The sequence below is a fragment of the Canis lupus genome, chromosome 23 (assembly GCF_011100685.1).
Source record: "Canis lupus familiaris isolate Mischka breed German Shepherd chromosome 23, alternate assembly UU_Cfam_GSD_1.0, whole genome shotgun sequence".
NCBI classification, from domain to species: domain Eukaryota; kingdom Metazoa; phylum Chordata; class Mammalia; order Carnivora; family Canidae; genus Canis; species Canis lupus.
In genome coordinates this window covers 39,165,101-39,185,723 of record NC_049244.1, presented here as the reverse complement: position 1 = coordinate 39,185,723, position 20,623 = coordinate 39,165,101, and the positions used below count along the sequence as shown (strand labels likewise).

The window sequence follows — 20,623 nt, the reverse complement described above, 5'->3', positions numbered from 1 at the left end:
GTCACAAAAAGACAAATACTGTATGATTCCACGTATTTATCTGGAGTAGTCACTCCCAGAAATAAAAAGTAAAATAGTTGCAGGGTGGAAAGGAGATGAAGAGTTGCTTATTGTTATAATTTCAATTTTGTAAAATGAAAAATTCTGGAGACTGGTTGCACAATGTGAATACACACTTAACACTACTGGATTATACACCCCAAAATGGTTAAGATGGTAAATTCTGTACGACAATTCTACCACAATTAAAAACCTTAAAACTTTAAAAGAAACAAAAGTATTACTTTTAAGGTAATGATATTGTGATTATGTTCAGTTTTAAAAAGAAAACATTCGGAGATACATATATGCAGGTTGATAGATATTTGGAATGTTCATTCTATGTTTTTTATGTTTGAAATCTTCCCCAACGAAATAAGGTGGAACAAAATAACTCTTCAAAAAAGGGGAAACCAATAATAAAATTTCCTGATCAAGAGAATCATCTATCATGAAAATATTTTATTAGAGTTTAAACATAGAAAATGTAACATTTTAGCTACAACTGATAAATGTGACACATCACTTATTCCACTTGAGAGAAAGCTGCTGATAACCAGACATGGTTTACTGGACTTGCATTAGAAAAACTACATGAAGAAAAATTACATGAACAGGCTAAAGTTTGCTATGAAAACAACGTATTTTTATTAAAGTAATTAAAAGTCAAAAAACAACAACAAAAGGGAAATTCCACAACCTTTGCAACTATATAATCTTTATGTAGAAAAACTATAAAGTGACAGTCTGGAAAGCAGCTCCACAATAAACTTAATCCTTACATCAAGAGTAACTAAATTATGGAATCAGTTCACCCAAAAGAAATTGTCTTGCTGCAAAAGATTTCAGCTGAGCTGAGTTCAACTATATTATTCTCATTCCTGAAAAACTGTCTTTCCTGATATTTCAAATCACCAGAGATATAACGTACAGGAGCCTGCTGAAGTAAAAAGGATAAAACAAATACTCCAAGCACAATTACATGAAAATGAATGAGGGCATTTTATCTATAGATCTACAAAACTATATAAATAACCAATTATACACATAATCCATTTACACTGAAGCTCCATGAGGTGGTACTGAATAAACACTGAGGCATTGAATTTTCAACAATGGAACATGGCTCACTCTGAACAGCAGCACATTCCCACCTTTCAGTCTATCATCACAACACTTCCCCTGGGATCTGCATTTGTGGATATCTAAGTCCTGGGAAGTTGATGACAAAAATGGAGGAAAGAAAGCCAAAAGGGTAACAAATTAAATACCCCCTACAATCTGCCTAAAACCTGCATGTGAAATACAAAGAAACCAAGCACTTTGTGAGTTTTTACAGTCACATGTTCTTTTATACTAGTGTCTTCAATACTATCTGAACTGTATTTTCTGTAACTAGCTTTTCCATTAAAGTATAAAAGGAAACAGAAAAAAGCTATTTCATAAATGCAGTCTTAGAAAAGCGGTACTATTTATTTTTAAAAACAACCTTCTCTGTTGAGGAAATCACACTGTTGTGGTCATTAGAATAGCTTACGTCACTTTGGCAATACAGGGATTTATTTTTTCTCAGTTTTAATAATCATAATGATAGGCTATTATCATGGCCATATAACGTCAGAATTTATGTGATCACAAAGGCAAATGTGTGAGAAAATGTCTAATAAATTTAAATCATGATTAGAACTTCTTAAAAATATTTTCAAGAATATTAAAATTGGGGGAAAATACAGAAGTCATAAGCAAGTATTTCTTCTAAGATTCTTTAATTGGGATAAAAGTCTCAGGGTTAGCTCACAGGAATGGTCTGCAATAAAGAAAAATTAGGTCAGTGTATAGTAATTTCTGCAAACTTTAGCAGAAAAGCCAAGAACAATCTGAGCATCATAAAAGCATTCTTTTGGGTCAGGACTTTTTGTTGTTTTAGTTCTTTAATCTCTAACTTCTCAACATGTTACAGTTTAGAAATGTCCATATGCTTACTAATGGTAATAATGAAATACAATGTCAAAGAAAAGATAAACAAACATGATCCTTTTCAATCATAGGTCTCTCTTTGGTAAGAAATAGACCACCATTTATTTACTTTCTCTCAGTGTAGGAGAAGGAGACTAAATGGTATTAACCTGGTAAGAAATCCCTGTTTCTTATGTTAGGATAGCGGGTAGAGTTTAAGCCACGCCCTTTGTAAGAAGAGTAGGTTAACAGAGGATTTCTTCTTACTTGGTAGAGCATAATAACCATCTATTACAGAGCTGGAGCATGGTATTTCCCCTAACTAGGAAGTTACCCTACAAAAATCTTAGTCAACTTGTAGAAATTCTGCTATCTAATGAAGAGTGTTCTTTAGATGCAAAACAGATGAATAATATGCTATTTTTAAAAAATGGTAAAGTATCTCCCACCTTAGAATTCACCAATTTCTCATCCTGTTAAGCTTTCATAGAATCCATGAAGAATTAAACAGATCTACTCTACATATTTTCTCACTAAGACTGGAAATAACCTATGCAACAATACCATTTGCAATTCCAGAAAAAAATCCAATATAATCTAATACACACATTAGCAAACTTTAGAGACTATATACTCTATCAAGCCTAAGCAATCCCCACCCACCTCCCCAAAAGGAAGCCAGTCTTTTCCTCTGTAAGATATTTGTTGTATCTGGATCCAAATTAAAAGAACTGCTAAATTCCATTACAGTAGCAAAAATACTACAAATAAGCACCCAAAACTGACCTAACAATTTCTACTCACCCCTCCTTCTCCAGGATATATATATATATATATATATTTTTTTTTTTTACTTAGAGAGAAATAAGCATTCCTTGTAACTTGACTGAAAAAAAACATTACCTGATCAATTATTTCTAAGCTATACTAGATACCAACTAATGATGGAATGCCCAAATCACTAGCAACTCAACATTATTTTTGCACAGAAAGGTAATATATAAAATTCCCCTCCCTCCAGGCAATGAACAGAGGAAAAAAAAGCATGTTACTTTAAAAATGGCTGTATCTGTAGGTTTTTAAAAACCAGCACCAAATGTTCATGTTTAATTATTCTGAGCAACATTTAGGAATTAACATTCCCTAACATTATGGTCAAACAAGAGTGAACAATAAGGGAATAACTTTCAAACATTATTGCATGTTGATAAGAACTATTAAGTCAAATAATCTGATTGGCTCATTTGTAAAGCTGCTGTAGGTTTTCCCCAATTTGGAAATAGCACGCCTCACTGCTCAGGTAATAAACCTCCTCCCCAAATCATTGGTACAGCGTAATTTTGTAACTAGGCAACATCAAGTAAAATTACATGAAAATATAGTTTTAAAAAGGTTACTCAAAACAATCCCTTATTATAATGGTTTTCTACTTTCTCTATTAAGGGGGTGGGGATGAAGGGGGGACATCAAACCACAGCATAAAGTGTCTAGAAAAGCTGAAAGATTCACAAATAGTAGTAATATCAGTTCAAGTCTACATAACCCTTTATGACATTATATTGATAGCAATATTATGATCAACATTATACAAGTTTTCTTATTTCTTCCTCACACTGTAGCAATTTTATTCCCATTATAAAACAGATTTTAACTCTGCAAATTGTTTAAATCAACTTTTTGCACCTTGAATTTACAAACCATTAGATGTTAAGTTTCCTGAAAGCTATTTTTACTTTTAAGCTTTACTTAAACTAAACCTAAAACTCAATTCTTGAAAAAAACAAAAAACTAAGGTGCTTTAAACAGAACTTTGTAGAAATATACTGATACCAGTGTTTGAAAGATAAACTACCAAGAGCTATAAAAGGGCAATTATCATATAAAAAACTTCTATGGCCAACTCTTGTTAGAAAATTTATTTTATAAATAAACTTCTTTCATGATACAAGATGAAATCAAAAGATGGAGATTAAATTTTTCCCTAAAAATAAGTAGTTGCTCAGGACATAGGCTGAGTATACTGAAATCATATTGCTTCTTTGATGAAAGAAAAAATATTTTAGCCAGGCATTCCATTAACAAAAAAGACCATGACACCTTTCCCTAGTCTTTTGATCTCTGGGTACTACTATTACCCAAGATAACCTCATTGAAAAAGTTGGTTGGCAACCCTACCTAATAGGAGTCTCAGGTCCCTTAATTTTGATAGTCATCTTGGTAAATATAAAACTTTAGCTACTTGAACAATGGAGCTTATAAAGTGCATTAAGTATAAGAAACACAACAGAAGTGCTGAACTCACTTGGTAGGACTTTAAGGGACTTGATGTCACCAATAGGGCAAAAAAACAACATTATAGTTTTCTGTTCAGATTTTATTTGAAATCTAATTCAAATTGTCAAAGCTACAAAAGGGGGGAAGACATCTGTATTATTTTTGCTAAGTCACAACATCCTAAAACAAAATACTACTACTGCCAGCAGATCCATTATACACATTTCTGATGAAATTCATTAGCACAATAAAAATTTCATCTTGAGAAACAGCCACAACGAAAGTAATTTATACAATATAAAACAATGACAGGTCTACAGATGCAGTTACTCATGAGTTTACACATGCATTCACAAACAAATAAACAAAAAATCCAGGAATGCTCTTTCATTTGATTTTTTGTTGTTTTTTTTTAAAAAAAAAAAAAAAAACAGACCATTCAGGCACAAAACAAAACTGCATTTCCAATAAGTGACAGCATCTTAAAAATTTATGTCAGTGTTTGTTTTTCTTTGACTTTTTATGAGACCTGTGTGGAGATCGGGACTGGGATCTGGATTTCTTCCCTGACTTTTTAGGGGATCTAGACCGTGATCGCCTAGACCTTTTAGGTGTCCTCGAGCCAGATGGTGATCTGAGGAAACAAAAACAATTTATCAAAGTCATATAATCAAAATGGACTATCCTTTAATTATCTAAAATGATCTTTAAGAGAGCGCAATGAAAGTCAGAAATAAAAAAGGTTGTAAACTTTCTGAATTTATACTTTGCCTACTTTACACACACACAATTTTGTACCACCTGTGCACTGCATCAATGATTAGTAGTGTGCTTGCTTAAAAAGACAGATTCCTGGGGATCCCTGGGTGGCGCAGCGGTTTGGCGCCTGCCTTTGGCCCAGGGCGCGATCCTGGAGACCCGGGATCGAATCCCACATCGGGCTCCCGGTGCATGGAGCCTGCTTCTCCCTCTGCCTGTGTCTCTGCCTCTCTCTCTCTGTGTGTGACTATAATTAATTAATTAATTAATTAATTAATTTTTTGAAAAAAAAAAAAAAGACAGATTCCTGAGACCTACCACTGCTCTATTTAATCAAAATCCCAAGAGGTAAGGACTGGGAATTTGCATTTTTAATAAGCTCCCCAGGTTACCAATATGCCCCAAAGTCTGAACCTCTAAATCTACAAGATAAAGTTCAAAATGGCATCTAAGATCATTCACAAAATTTTTAAAACACAGCAGCACTGCAGCCTATCTTGAAGGAAAAAACACCGACTATTGCATATCATTCAAAGCAATCATTTAAGATACCATAATTCTGTAAAGTACAGCTCATGAACATTACCAAAACAAATGCCATAAGAAAAGGAAAAATTTATTTTATAAAAATTTTATTAGAAATGCTCACAAAAATAAATTTTTAGGATACAAAGCAGTTTTAGTTCTCAGGAAAATTCCACTATATAACACCAAATGAATAAAACATTTCTTAACCATTTTTCTGGAACTATAAGGAAAAAAGTATATAACACTAAATTACCCACTGAAGAATGGTATTTATTTCCACAAGTCTCTACCCAAGAACCTGCTAATAAGATGCAGGGGCAGGAGGAAGAGAGTAATGTTATCTTTCTCTCAGCCTTGACAAAAATCAAAGAATATTCTATAGAAACTGAGGAACAGAATGAAAAGTAAAAGCAGCTATATCTAGTCCACATAAAACACTGGATATAATGTTTAAAATTCTTGGCTGGTCTTTACTTGTTGGAAGCCGCCTTGTGCTTTAGTCATGAGAAGACTAGGGTAGGGAGGTGGGAAGGAATAATCTAAAATGAAAGTATACTTCTCTGGTTTTCTAAAGCCCTTAAAAAATGGCTGCCAGCCAAATTATTTTCAAAAACTGGTACAATGACAACGAAACTGGCATTTGAAATATTACAAAAAAAATAACTTGCATTTACCTTTTGGCCTTTTTGCTAACATCTCTAGGAGAATCTTTGTGAGATGACCTGGACCGTGAGCTCTCTTTATGAGATCTTTCTGAACGCTCTGATCGCTCCGATTTGGGTGAAGGGGATTTCACTCGTCTACCACTGCTACTGCGAGATGGGCTAGGGGATGTGCTGTGTCGCCTCTTCCTATGAAACAAAGCCCCCAAAATATTCCATAAGTGAGCAAAGGATCAGGTATTCATTTTCCTTCTACTAAATTAGCTATTAATTCCTATCAGTTTACACTAATTTTATTTTCATTAACCTTGCTAATGTTATTAATGTTATATCCAACAACATTCATTAGCCTTGTTAATGTTATATACAACAACATTCAAAGCCCTTTATAAAGAACAAGAAAGTCTTAAAGATAGGTTGACCAAAACAAAAACTGGATTCAACTAATTGGATATTCTTTAGCTAGAAGACTGGGACAATAGATAAAATTTCATTAAGGTCTCTGGTTAGATAACAGTGTTTTCTTAAGGTTAACCCTCCAATCTCTAACTTTTATTGTGGTTATATAAGAAAACAGCACATCATTTGGCAAGTTACTCTTAAATGGTTGGGAAGAGGGAAAAAGAAGGGGGTAAAATTAAGCAGAAGTAGAAATATTTCAACATTTGGAGAATGTGGGTGAAGGATATCTAGGAATTATTTATACTATCCTTGCAACTTTTCTATAAATCTCACAGTATAACAAAATAATAAATATAAAAAACAAACAAGTGGTAATTTAGCATTTAACCAATTAGTATACCTATGTTATTTGTAATTACCTGTAGAGTAACTAAGCCAGAATTTATTTGCATTCACTTGGTTATTAGGAAAATCTCAGTTAACTAAAGCAATTCTCTCTATTAAATGAGATATTTAAGAAATGTGAAAATAAAAACTAAAAGAGAAACAATTTTGATTAGAATGAAGACTTAAAGTGAGGAGCGAGTCCCTATGGCTTATGTACACAAACTGCTTTTAGACAGGATTGGGAGACTCAAGGTTACAAAGGCAGCAGCCTCAGCACAGAAGAAAAGCTTATACTGGAGCAACAAGGAGGATGTAGCAAGCCTGTTTAGTTATTTAAACCTTAGGTTTGATATCTAATATGGTAACTGAATTCTTGCACTTAACTAAGGCTAAGGTACCATACGAACCATGTAATGGGATGATGTCCCAATTAACAAAGTGCCAACTAACTGTCCCATTTCTCAGTTAATTCCGCCTCTCACAGGCAGGAGCCCAACATGTTTATCATGAAAAAATACTTTTCCAGTTTGTTGGCATCAGGGATGAAAAGATTACAAAATTAAACATCATTTCAAAACTTGAAAGCAGTGTAAGTATTAAATGAGAAATGTATACCTTTCTTTCCTTGTTGGAGTACATTCATCTTTTTCTTTCTTGTCTTTGGATCGAGATTCCAATTTTTCTTTATCCTTTTTATCCCTTTCTCGTTCTCTTTCTAATTCTTTCTCTTTCTCCTGTTTTTTAAAGAAAGAATATTTAGTCATTAAAAAAATACCAATTATTTATGCAATAATATTTTAACTACTTTTTAAATCACTACTAAAGGTATAATAACATTGTTTTAAAAATACCTACTCTTCCAGGAAAACTAGTTATTTCTTCTACTTATACTGAGTGATAATACCAATGACAGCAGCTAAACAGTTGTTGAATCCCTATCATAGACCAAATAATTACTAAACAATTTTCTATATACCATTTCATGTAATACTTCAAAACATCTTTAGAAATATTACTATTATCCTCATTCAAGAGATTAAAAATGAGACTCAGGAAGATTAAGTACCATGTTCATAGTCACACTGGACGGTGTAGTCAGGATTTGAGTCCAAGCTGTAGGGCCAGGACTCTTAACTACTAACTCTGTCCTTCCACTAAAATAACAAAAGAAAAAACGAAAAAGCCAACAATACATTGACCTTTCTATCTTAGACTACAATAGAACAGTCAGTAAGCAGCGATTCTATAGCACGCTGATTTAATCAAAAGAGAGTTCTCTCCAAAGCAATAGACTGAATAGGAAAAATAGTCACATTAATCATCCATCAGAAGATCTCATTAGTAACAACTACCATTTTTATTGGAAATTTTAAATCCTAATTTATAAAAGTACTGACCACATGATTATACAATTATATAAACCAGAAAGATGACCTACCTGCCTACTCCCACTGCTACAATTGCCACTCCTCACTTGAAATTATTTGTTAATAATATAATTAAGGGAGTAGCTACAGCAAATGAACTCACAAAGCCAACTTAGTTCTTCATAAACAGGAATTTAATTTCTCTAAGATTTGTATGCATCAAGAAAGCTATCTGGTAGCTGATAAAAAGCCTATCCCAGAAGCTGCAAATATTTTTTGTTAAGAACTATACAGTAAATATTTTCTGCTCTGTGGACCACATTCAGTCTGTTCCAAGATTCACCTCTGTCACAATAGGCCAAAAGCCACTATCGATAATACATAAGTGAAGGGGCATGGCTGTGTTCCATTAAGCTCATTTAAAATGAGGTGATGGCCTGTGTGGTGATGAGTCTGCTGACCTCTGGTGTATACCTTCAAGAAACACATCCTCCTCTCCAGTTACAATTGTGGAATGCAAAGAGATTAAAATGATAATACATGCATTACCACCATCAGGATCAGTAAGTATCTCAAGGTGTAGTCCTCCATGCAGATCAAATACCTGCCACCAATTCCAAAGGGACTCATGGAGTACAGATCTATCTTTTAAAAAAATCTCATTTTCTTTTTTTGAAATAAAACACAGAGTACAGAATTAAAGAGTAATATAGAGGACACTGTCTTCCTCTAGTGATCTGGATATATTTTCCTGTTTAATAAATTTATAGGAATTAAACTAGTTAAAATACGTGAAATATTTTAAACAATTTAATCCAATAAAAGAGTAATAGTAGCTATTATCTCACACTCCTGCAAAATTGAGACTATCAACTTAGTTTCACAGTGAAATACAGGCTCAGTGCCTTGTCTAGGAGTACACAACAAAGGGCTGCACCAGCAATGGCGCTGCACAGCGCTTAAGGTCTTTTACCATACTGCTCCCATCACCAGTTCGCTGTTAATAGCTTTAGTGATTCTAAGTTTTGTTCTAGCTTGTTGTTCTTTCTCTATGTAGTTTTCTTTGTAATGACAGTCAAGATACAGATAAAAATTAAGAGCAGTCCCAATAAAATTCCTGGATTCTTCCAACAATTAATATGTGGGCTTCCTTGTTTTAAAATTCTCTGTATATCGCTACATATTTTTTATGCATAAAGAATACGAGGCTTAAAATTCACTGATGAGGTATTTCTACCACTTGGTGTCCTTCTTCAGAAACAATGGAAAAAGAGTCCTAATAGAGCTTCCTAAATTAACTCCATCTTTGTCTTTGTGCCACTTCTGAAGGCTGCTGGTGTTTTACCGTCACAACAAATGCTGATGCTTCATATCAGGCCTTTTAATTCTGAAAGCATGCTTTTAGCAGATTTTCTAGTCCTCAGGTAGTATATCCAGAATAAAACTGTGTGCTGTTGCTCTAAGACCCTTTTCTAAGTTGGAATAATAGTAAAATATCAAATTTCAAATGTTCCTAATTGTCTACCAGTATTCAGCATTTTACACATCAAAGGATGTAATGAGATATACTTTTCCTTAAGTATACCAATATACCAATATTGTAGATAGTCAAACAAGTATCTTTGGAAAATGCATTATTATTCCTTACTCGTTGAAGAAGTTTATCTCTGTAGTGTTCTACTTGCTCCTGAAAGCTCTGGCCTGGTTTTTTGGGTCTTTTTCCAGATTCCAATTCATCCTGAAACTTCATAACTTTAAGCTGTGAAATAAGACATTTTAAAAATAAATATTTTCATCACTGTAGCTTTTCAAGCAGTGCTTTGCTCCTTTAAAAAATTTTTTTTCTTTGAAATAAATGTTTTAAAAAAGAAAATTATAAACACAGCAAAGTAGTAACTAATTAGGACTCAGTCAACATAAAGCTCCCTCATGGGAGGGCCACTTGCTAGATGAGCCCAACTATGCAGATCCAAGTGATCAGACATGGGCCCACATGCTATCTGCACAGTCACATGAGATGACTCAAAAACCCACGAACTGTAGCTCATGCCCTTAAGAACCTACTTATTATTCTCAACACAATGATAATGAATTTGCTATATGGCTCCCCAAATGTGAAAGGCAAGGTTGCTAAATGCAAGCACACCTCCAACAAAACAGGACAGCAGGCAGAACACAAGAAGATAAATAATTTTTTTAAAGCAGCATTCTTTACAGTTCACGTAGGACCAAATACAGAGCTGCAGAGTTTAAAGGTTTCACTGTTTATAATACAGGGCAATCAATGTTCAACTATAGACATTTTTATTACAATATATTTATAGAAGAGCTTTCAAAAGAAAAACTACAGTATACAATATGCTGTAATAATATACAGTAATATGACAACAAACATTATAACAATGACTTTATATATATGTGTATATACATATATACATATATACACACACACACACACACACACATATATATTCCTTACTGAACTAAGGAAGGACATAGAAGGACTAAGAACAAGAACTTAAGAGGATGCTGGAGGCAGAGGTGGAGAGCACATGGATCCTGGATCAAATATAGGGGCAGAAAGAGTACAGGAATGAATCTCATGAGCCCTGAGTTCTAGTTCACATTTGCCACCAGTAGTGAATCTTTATTCCACACAACTAAATCTCAGAGTAAACAATGGAGAAAAATTAGGTAACTCTAAAATGAAGCCAAGGGGTGCCTGGGTAGCTCAGCTGGTTAAGCGTCTACCTAAGCTCAGGTCATGATCCCAGGACCCTGGGATCGAGCCCTGCACATCCCTGCTCAGCTGGGAGTCTGCTTTACCCTCTCTCTCTGCTGCTCTCCCTGCTCATTCTCTCTTTCAAAAAAATACACAAAATCTTAAAAAAAAAAAAAAAATTCAAAATGAAACCAAGACCTAGGTTTGAAAATTAGGGATTTGGTTGACCATCTAAATCTCAAAAGGGTAGTAAGTTGTGAGAGGTAGGCACTAAAAGAACAAGAGAAACAAGCACTGAGTAACAATGGAGAGGCCAGATTATTAAGGAGCACAGGAAGTATGGAAATGTGTGTATGTAGATGCGTATCTCTCTCTCTCTCTCTCTCACATATATAGATACAGTGTGGAAATAATAATGTTCACAAAAACCATCTAAGTTACCAAAAAGCCAAATTATGTGGTTTTCTTCTCGTTAAGCCAATAAGGAAACGTAACATTTAAAAACTATCCAACAGTCTGTTTTGGCATTTAAAAGGGGTAACTTCATTATCAAGAAAATATTTTTAGAAACGCCTGGGTGGCTCAGCAGTTGAGCATCTGCCTTTGGCTCAGGATGTGATCCCGGGGGTCCTGGGATTGAGTCCCGCATTGGGCTCACTGAAGGAAGCCTGCTTCTCCCTCTGCCTATGTCTCTGCCTCTCTCTCTCTCTTTCTCTCCATGTCTCTCATGAATAAATAAAATCTTAAAAGAAAAAAAATACTTTCCCTGTTAACATTCTGGCTTGGTGATATCCAAGAAAGAGTTGGGCAAAAACCTGTAACAGCCCAACAGTGATTAGAGAACTGGAAATATGGTAACTACTATGGTAGATATTATAAAGTAGTAAGAGGAAGAATCCTGACACATAATAGGCATGCAAAATACTGTTAATTAAATTAACAGATAAAGACCTAAAATACACTCTCATATACACTTTTGAGACTGGCTGACTGCTATCTATACCAACATTTATCAGGAATGTTTCTCCTTGGGGCAAGGAATGAGGAAGGTTCCCATTACAACAGCCTTTCCTGATATGTCTGACTATTTTTGGTAATAAAAAAAAGGCACTGAAAAAGAAGAGGGGATTGAGGGAGGGAAAAATCTGCTTGAGATAGTTTGGACTCATTCCCATAAGTTTTCCCCTTCTTACTGTTAAGTCCCACTTAATGCTCACTCTCCCCATCACAAAAGGATGCAGGCACTTAAAATGGACCCACTGTCATAAAATGTACACATAATTTGAATGTGCCAGAAAATATCTTACTTTTCCTTGTTACATACTATGTACACTCAAATGTAATGGGACTTCATATTGCCAAATGTAATCTATTCATTAGAAGAATTAGTATCTTCAGAGGATCTCCTATGTGCCAGATACTGTATTAATGATGATGAACAGACAACAGACATGGCCCTTTCCTCCTGTAAATCACAGCCTAGTAGGGAAGAAGACCTTAAACAAGCAAGCTAAGAACAGAGAAATAAAACACAAGCCACAATACATGTAAAATCACAAGAGAAAGTAAAAAGAGGTAAGCAAATGCAGAAGTGTAAAAGAAGGATAGCAGGAGAGAAGGGATGCTTAAACTAAAAGGCCTATTAGAAGTCAGCTGGTATAAAGATTTCTAAGCAGAGAGAACACAGCATGCAAAGGAATGATGCCAAGAGGGGAACTTAGGTCAGTGGAAAAGTGACAGAAGACCAGTGAAGTATAGTTTCAACTTCACTGCAATACTAACCTCAATTTCACGAAGTTTAGCTCTTTTTTCCTCGCTCATTTCAGAGTACTTAGAAAACTTGGACTCAGTCATTTCTTCTTTGATTGGGTTAGAGTACAAATGATGTTCTTCTGATTTGGAACTTTGAGTATCTTCTTCATCTTCACTTTCTTCTTCTTGACTTTGGAAATAAGCAGAAGATATTGTATGTCAAGGCAGAAAAAATGTTACATTTTACAGTCTGGCTTTTTTATATTTTACTGCCTTAGACCATAAATAATATTAACAAAACAGAAGAGTCCAATTCATCACTAAAACATTTCCATAAAGTATTTTACCAAATAACAAGCAATTTTCGTAAAACTCTTATGTTTCTTCCACTAAAAAGTCTAAACTTCAACATAATCACTTAAAAGAATTCTGTGTATGTTGATGTTATCTGTGTGCCTTTCATTCAGCAACAAACTTTCCTTACAGTGTTAAGTGAAACGAATATTAGACAATGATTCCCCATACTTTTCCAGTTCAATTTCAGGAAGTTTATCGTTAAAAAAGCCAAACATATTTATTACTCTTTCTTCAGCAGAGCCACACACTAGAAAATACATGAGTTTGTATCATACAGTTAACTATGAAACAAGGTAGCATGTAAAGACCTTATCTAATTAAATTAGCACATAACCCCAGGAATAAAGCAATGTACAAATTTTAAATATTATCATACATTAGTACTCATAACAGAGTTGATTCTGAAAATTGTACTGGTTGTACATCAGATAAGAAGAAAACGAAAAACTAAGTGATTACCATGAGTAAGGATACAAAGAAGAAAAAATCTGCTATCCCTCCAGAAGCAGTATAGTGGAAACGGGCAAGCAACTGTGTGCAAAGTTGGTGGACTTCATTGCTAGACTAGGATTGAAAAAATGTTCCTGAAACATAAATGAAGACACTCCCAAAAAAAAAAAAAAAAAAGTTGTGGGATCCCTGGGTGGCTCAACGGTTTAGTGCCTGCCTTCAGCCCAGGGCGTGATCCTGGAGTCCCAGGATTGAGTCCCACGTCGGGCTCCCTGCATGGAGCCTGCTTCTCCCTCTGCCTGTGTCTCTGCCTCTCTCTCTCTCTCTCTCTCAATCTCTCATGAATAAATAAATAAAATCTTTTTTAAAAAAGTTGTATGCTCTGGTACAGGGCTTTGGTGTGTACATATGTCAAATCTGTGCAAAACAAGTCATTCACACATAAACTCAGAATATTCATGTATATGCAAACAAAATTCCTTTTACAAATAATATTGTGACATTAACATTACTGGCACAGCCTAGAAAACATGCCATTTTCCCTTTAATATATGAACCTTATTTGTTGGTATTTGGGTACTAAACACATTCTGCCAAAGTAGGAATCCTTTCAGTACATATTTAAAATTATTCATAATAATGTAAAAGTAATTATAAAGAAATTCTTTCCAAAAAATTAATTATTTGAGAGACTGATAAAAGAACTCACACACTGATGAGAAAATTTTAAGCAAGGCAGATAAAAAGTGTTGGCAATTCAGAATCAGAAACATGGTACTAAGAGAAGACTATGCTACTAGCTTTGTAATTTCTTACCCAAAGGTAACATTTCTAAAATGCTTTCCAGAACATTTCTAAAATGCTTTACAAACTGTATACTCTCAGAGCCCCACAAATCATTAGTACCACATAAAGGTACACCTACTACAATGCTTAAAGAAGAAAATAGTAAAAGCAAATAACTTTTAAAAACTATATTCTTTTTAGAAATAAATATTTTATAACACTTCTCATTAATTTATCAGAAACTTCCTAAATGCAGTTTTTAGTTAATTTTTTTAATCACAATTGTCTTTTATGGTGCATAAATTTTTTACAAGTGTTTCAGACGCTTTTAAATGGTTAAACTATATATGCATGTGTATGTATAAATACAGAGGTTTGCTGGAGGATTATTCTGGAGAGAGTCACTCAAAAAGGATAAAACATAATTAATTACATTGTGGTATCTATGCAACGGAAATGAATTAACCAATTCCAGCTTGTTATTTACAATTTTTCAAAAATTTTTTTCAAATTCAAATATTCCTTAATTAACATCTTTGTACACTTTCCTGAATGCTTTCAACTACAGATAAATATAGAAGAGATTAACTATGGATTGACACAGAATAATGCCCATGACACTTAAGTGAAAAATGGAGTCTTGGAATAGTATGTGCAGTATTATACAATTTATGTTTAAAATAGAGAATACATGTTTTCCATATACAGAGAAAAAAATCTAGATGGCAAGACACGAATCATTAACCATATTTACTTTTAAAGTGAGCTACACTTGATAATCTAAAATACATATTCATTTTACAATTGCTATGTTAATTTTTCAGGGCCCAAGCAGTCTGTTCTAATTGGTTTTGACTTTAGCTCTTAGTTACCAGTTCTAGGTTCAGATCTCATCACAGCTTCATCTTACTCTTTTAAGGAAATGGAAATTCAAGTCTATAAAACCATACAATATTCACTATAAATGAAATTAAATTAGTATCTGGAAGTTTTCTACAAAATAATAGTAGGGCTAAATTCCCTTTCTGCCATAAAAAAAGAATTACTAGTTTCAAAATGGCATTTTGGATTCAGCCACTAGAGGACAGTAGTAAGGCATAAAAAATTTTCAAGGACCAGAAAGTTCTACATGAGAAAATACACCTTTTCCTTGCTTTTGTACTTTTATAAAGTTATTTTTATGTTATCATGATTTATTTGGAACTCTTAAGAAAAATCCAAAATAAAAATTATATTTCCAGTGATCCAGGCCTCACTGTATAAACATGATTATTCTGTCAACACTAAAATACAGTCACATTCCAAACATTAACATAAATACCGACTTTATACAAAAAAAGTTAATACCTTTAGAAACAAAACCAACTGAAGAAATATCTTAAGTTCTGCAATGGCCTTCTCTACCTTCTTTCCCCTTAAATTAAATAATTATCTCATAAATGCACATAATTATTTTAAGCCAGTGATGCTACAATGGTGAAAGATGTTAATAATGATATTGTAGAGATTAAAAAAGGTTAAAGCACTGTTTTAAAGCAAACTCGATTGTCTCAATTCCTGTACTCCTAAACACCCATAGAGAAGTATTTTCACCAGCAAACCACATCTACATTTTGCAAGTATTTTGTCATAATCATTGCTGACTTGTTCTGACCATCTCAATGTTTCTAGAAAACATCACTGCTGCCAAGTTTCCTCCACATATCAAATTGTGCTCCCACATATGCTGATCAATCACATTCCCTTAGCAATCTAAATGCTACTAATACCCATTTTCTGAATCCATAAGTCCCATACAAATGGGACTTAAAAGAAACTTTCCTTTGTTCACTTTTCCATTTGAGAACCATAAAAAAAAAAAAAAAAAAGATTTTTTTTTTTTTTTAAAGCAGAAACCTCTGCTTTGTGTTCCTGAACTCATCTGTTCTCCCATTTAATAAAATTAAGTTCCCTGCAATGATTTAAAGCAGTATCAAGTTCTACCTAAAATCTACCAATACAAACTTGCCAGGAGAAACCAGGAGCAGTATTCCTATAATCACATTCAATGTTAATGCAAAAACAATCTTGGGGTAGGGTCGGGGGCACCTGGGTGGTTCACTCGGTTAAGCAGGTAAGCATCTGCCTTCGGCTCAGGTCATGATCCCAAGGTCCTGGGATCAAGCCCCACATTGGGCTCCCTCTTCAGTGGGAAGCCTGCTTCTCCCTCTCCTTCTACTCATGCTCTCTCTCACTCTCTCAAATAAATAAATAAATAAAATCTTAAAAAAGAAACAATAATCTTGGGGTGATTATCAAAGAGCAAAATTCAAAATTATAATTTCTCTGTATGTTAAAGCTTTTTTTTCCTTTTATTTATTCTTTAGTTATATTATTTAGTTCTTCTGAGATGTTTATATTTAAATGACAGAATGGCCATAATGCAATGTTTTTCTTAGCAAAGTACAATCCAAATAAAAAGTGCATAACTTTCCCATTCACATTTAAAAAATCACTTTTTGCGGAACCAAACAACACTTGTTAACAAAGATCTGAAATAAATGCAGTTGACCATTTAGTAACTACCCTGTGAGATTATACACACCTAGCATAGAAAAATCAACTCAGAAGCAAAGAGAAACCAGATCCATCAAGACCAGAAACCAAAAGCTCTTTATTCATTGGATAAACAATGACGAACTAAAAATGATCCTCTCAAGTTTTTTTAAGAGTGAAATTTTCCTCTTCACTATTATTTCAAGTATACCTAATGAAAAAGGGAGCATATATGGAATAAGAAACTAAGTATATTCGAAACTTAGATTCTTACTTTTGATTTTCTTCTTCTTCTGATTCTTCATGCTGGTCAAATAACTCCCATTTAGAAGTTGTTACAGCTGAACGAAAGAAAAAAAAAAGGGGGGTGTAATTCCATAAGGTAAATTAGCATTTTTGCAGTAGCATAGAAGCCCAGCTTTAGAATTCAAAGTCTATATTACAGAAGTTATCCACAATTATCTATTCTTTGAATAGCCATTTCTCCGTACTAAATTTCTTTCCTTACTCCTATAATTTTATTCAAATTCATGAAGTGAAAGTAATGTTATCATTCTTATTTCTGTAGTGGATGGTAAGACTTACTTAATTAGAATCTACAAATATTAACAACGACAGATTATAAACACTAAGGACACATGTCCAAAAGTAGGAAAGGCAGATCTAAATTACTGCATCTAGCAAGTCAAGCATTACAGGAGGATCAAAGTCTGGTTTCTCCAAAACTGACCTCTAAGCAGATTTCCAAAGAGGTATACCTTCCCCATCTACATTTTCTATTAAATTGCCTTAATCCAAAAGTGTTTAGTGATTTATCTGATTACTCTCAAAGCATCCAAACTGAAAGATCTATGAAAACTATAAGAGCAACTATGATGAATACTTAGCCACTAGACAAAATATAGTAACTCTGGGTCCTAAGATTAAAATGTTCTAAAATACAAAAAGAAAACACACACTGATTAATTATAAATACTCAATTTTTAAAATCTTAATACTTATTGTACTTTTACTCACCTTGTGCTTCCAATTCAGATTCATCTACAGCTTCCCATTTTGATGGGGCAACTTTAAATATAGGCTCATTCTTCTTTGAGTCCTCAGCTGCATCCACTATTAAGGAAAGATAAGCCATTAGCCCTGACTACTAGGGGATGACTTTAGTAGTCCATGTGTATTTCACTATATTATAAAAAGTAAAATAAAATAATAATAATAATAATAATAATAATAAAATAAGGCCACACATGGACTAGTGTTAAGAACAAGAATTAGGACTAATCCAATTCTCTGCACCTAAGGTCCAATTTTTAAAACATATATGTCAATTCAGAATATACAAGGTATGATTTCAAGCAAATGGAAAAGTTGGGGCAGTAAAAAAATTATCTCTACCTAATTATTAAACTATACAATTCTTATACTGTTCAATCTTCTCATGTAATTCAAATGTGCTAAAGACTGTGTACACTTCCTATTTCCAAAAATGATTCTAGACATCTAGGAAAACTGAACCCACAAACTATGAATAAAAAGAGAACTTATGAAACAAAGCATCTGGGATTATAAATAAAACTGAGCACAAGATTTTTCCTGACAATTAACACAAAACAGAAACTTACTAATACTATATGAGGTTGACTATCCCCAAAAAGAAATGTAACCAGAAAGCTTTTTCTTGGCAGAGTCAAACATATAACAGGGTATTTGAATTTTGAAAAGTCAGATATAAAAGAAAAAAATTAAAGACTGACACCTTAAGCTTTTTCCATTATCAGCATGCATAGATATAAAAGTGTTTTGGAATCCAACTTATTAGCTCATCAGTTTGAAATGTGAACTTACAAGGCACTCCATCAAGATCATCATCAAGACTCTTTATAGGGACCCCATCAAGATCATCAATGGGAGTAGCATCAATAGGAATTCCATCCACATCTTCTAGAGGTGCACCATCAAGCTCTTCCTCAATGGGGGCACCATCAAGGTCATCTGGTACATCCTACAGAAACATACAAACTGCTATAATATTCCCCTTTGCTTACTAGTCATATTGCTACAAGATTAATTTGCAATCCAGCACAAACCAACCAGCTGGATATCCATATTCCCAGGTAAAATATGAGGACATAATTAGGATATAATTTATCCTCTTGTATGACAAAGAAGCAGTCATTCTTTCATTATTTATGAAGTATCTACCAAGTGTCTGCTAAAGCCAGGTACCATATAAGACATCAAGCATACAATGATGAGCATAAATAAGTTTGTTTCTTTAGGTCCCTCCTGTAATAGGGTTTAAAGAGAACATATCTTAATCAAGGCCATATATGAAAACCTACAGCTAACATCATATTCATGATAAAATACTGAAGTTTTTCCTCTAAGATCAGGAATAGAACAAGAATGTCCACTCTCAACACTTTTATTCAACACAGCACTACAAGTCCAGCAATGAGATTAAAAAATAAATAAATAAAAGGCATCTGAATTGGTAGGGAAAAATAAAACTGTCATTATTTGCAGATGACACTATTCTATATATAGCTTAAGGATTCCACCAAAAAAACCTATCAGAACAAATGAATGCAGCAAAGTTGCAGGACATAAAATTAACATACAGTAATCTGTTGTATTTATATACAAATTAATAAAGTGATAGAGAAATTAAGAAAACAAGCCCATTTACAACTGCACCAAAGAAAACAACACACCTAGGAATAAATTTAACCAAGGAGGTAAAAGATATATTCTGAAATCTATAAAACACTGATGAAAAAACTGAAGACTAAAAAAACCAATTAAAAGATATTCCAGACTCATGGACTGGAAGAATGAATATTATTAAAATGTCCATACTATCAAAATAATCTACAGATTAAATGCAATCTCTATCAAAATGCCAAGAGCATTTTTCACAGAAATATGGAACCACAAAAGACCTCAAATAGCCAAAGCAATGTAAGAACAAGGTGGAAGTATCACAATCCCAGATTTCAAGATACACAAAGCTATAAAAATCAAAACAAGGTAGTAATGAAGCACCTGGTGGCTCAGCCAGTTAGGAGTCCAACTCTTGGGTTTTGGCTCAGATCGTGATCTCAGGTCATAGGATTGAAGCTAGCAGCAGGCTCCGTGCTTGGCAGGGAGTCTGCTTATCCTCTCCTCCACTTCTCTCCCTCCCCCCGCCCCGCTCATGCTCTTTGCTCTTTAAAATAAATAAATAAAATCTTAAAAAAAAAAAAAAAAAAAGCAAAACCAACAAGAGAGCACAAAAATAAATACATAGATCAACAGAACAGTACGAGAAAAATACCCAGAAATAAGCCCACACTTATATGGTCAATTAATCTACAACAAAGGAGGCAAGAACATACAATGTGGAAAAGAGGGTCTCTTCAATAAATGCTTGGGAAACTAAACAGCCACATGCAAAACAAAAAACAAACCACTTTCTTACACCATACACAAAAGTCCACTCAAAATGGATTAAAGACCTAAATACAAGACCTAAAACCATAAAACTGCATAAAACACAGGCAGTAATCTCTTGGGCACTGGCCTTAGCAACATATTTATAGCTATGTCTTCTCAGGAAAGGAAACAAAAGCAAAAATCAACTACTGGGACTATACCAAAATAAAAAG

At 33.8% G+C, this 20,623-nt stretch overlaps 1 protein-coding gene across 4 annotated transcripts in view; it reads right to left on the bottom strand.

Annotated features, from left to right (window-relative positions):
- Nucleotides 1-484: 484 nt before the first annotated feature.
- U2SURP (U2 snRNP associated SURP domain containing) overlaps nucleotides 485-20,623 on the bottom strand; it is a 54,258-nt gene continuing 34,119 nt past the window's right edge. For all 4 annotated transcript variants that reach the window (XM_038571118.1, XM_038571119.1, XM_038571120.1 and 1 more), the window contains 8 exons: nucleotides 18,822-18,978; nucleotides 17,994-18,089; nucleotides 17,251-17,317; nucleotides 12,879-13,038; nucleotides 10,023-10,133; nucleotides 7,623-7,741; nucleotides 6,231-6,407; nucleotides 485-4,903 (listed from right to left, as the gene is read on the bottom strand). In XM_038571118.1, the coding sequence (XP_038427046.1) occupies nucleotides 4,765-4,903; nucleotides 6,231-6,407; nucleotides 7,623-7,741; nucleotides 10,023-10,133; nucleotides 12,879-13,038; nucleotides 17,251-17,317; nucleotides 17,994-18,089; nucleotides 18,822-18,978 (1,026 nt within the window). In that variant the 3' untranslated portion in view covers nucleotides 485-4,764. The remainder of the gene's footprint in view (nucleotides 4,904-6,230; nucleotides 6,408-7,622; nucleotides 7,742-10,022; nucleotides 10,134-12,878; nucleotides 13,039-17,250; nucleotides 17,318-17,993; nucleotides 18,090-18,821; nucleotides 18,979-20,623) is intronic.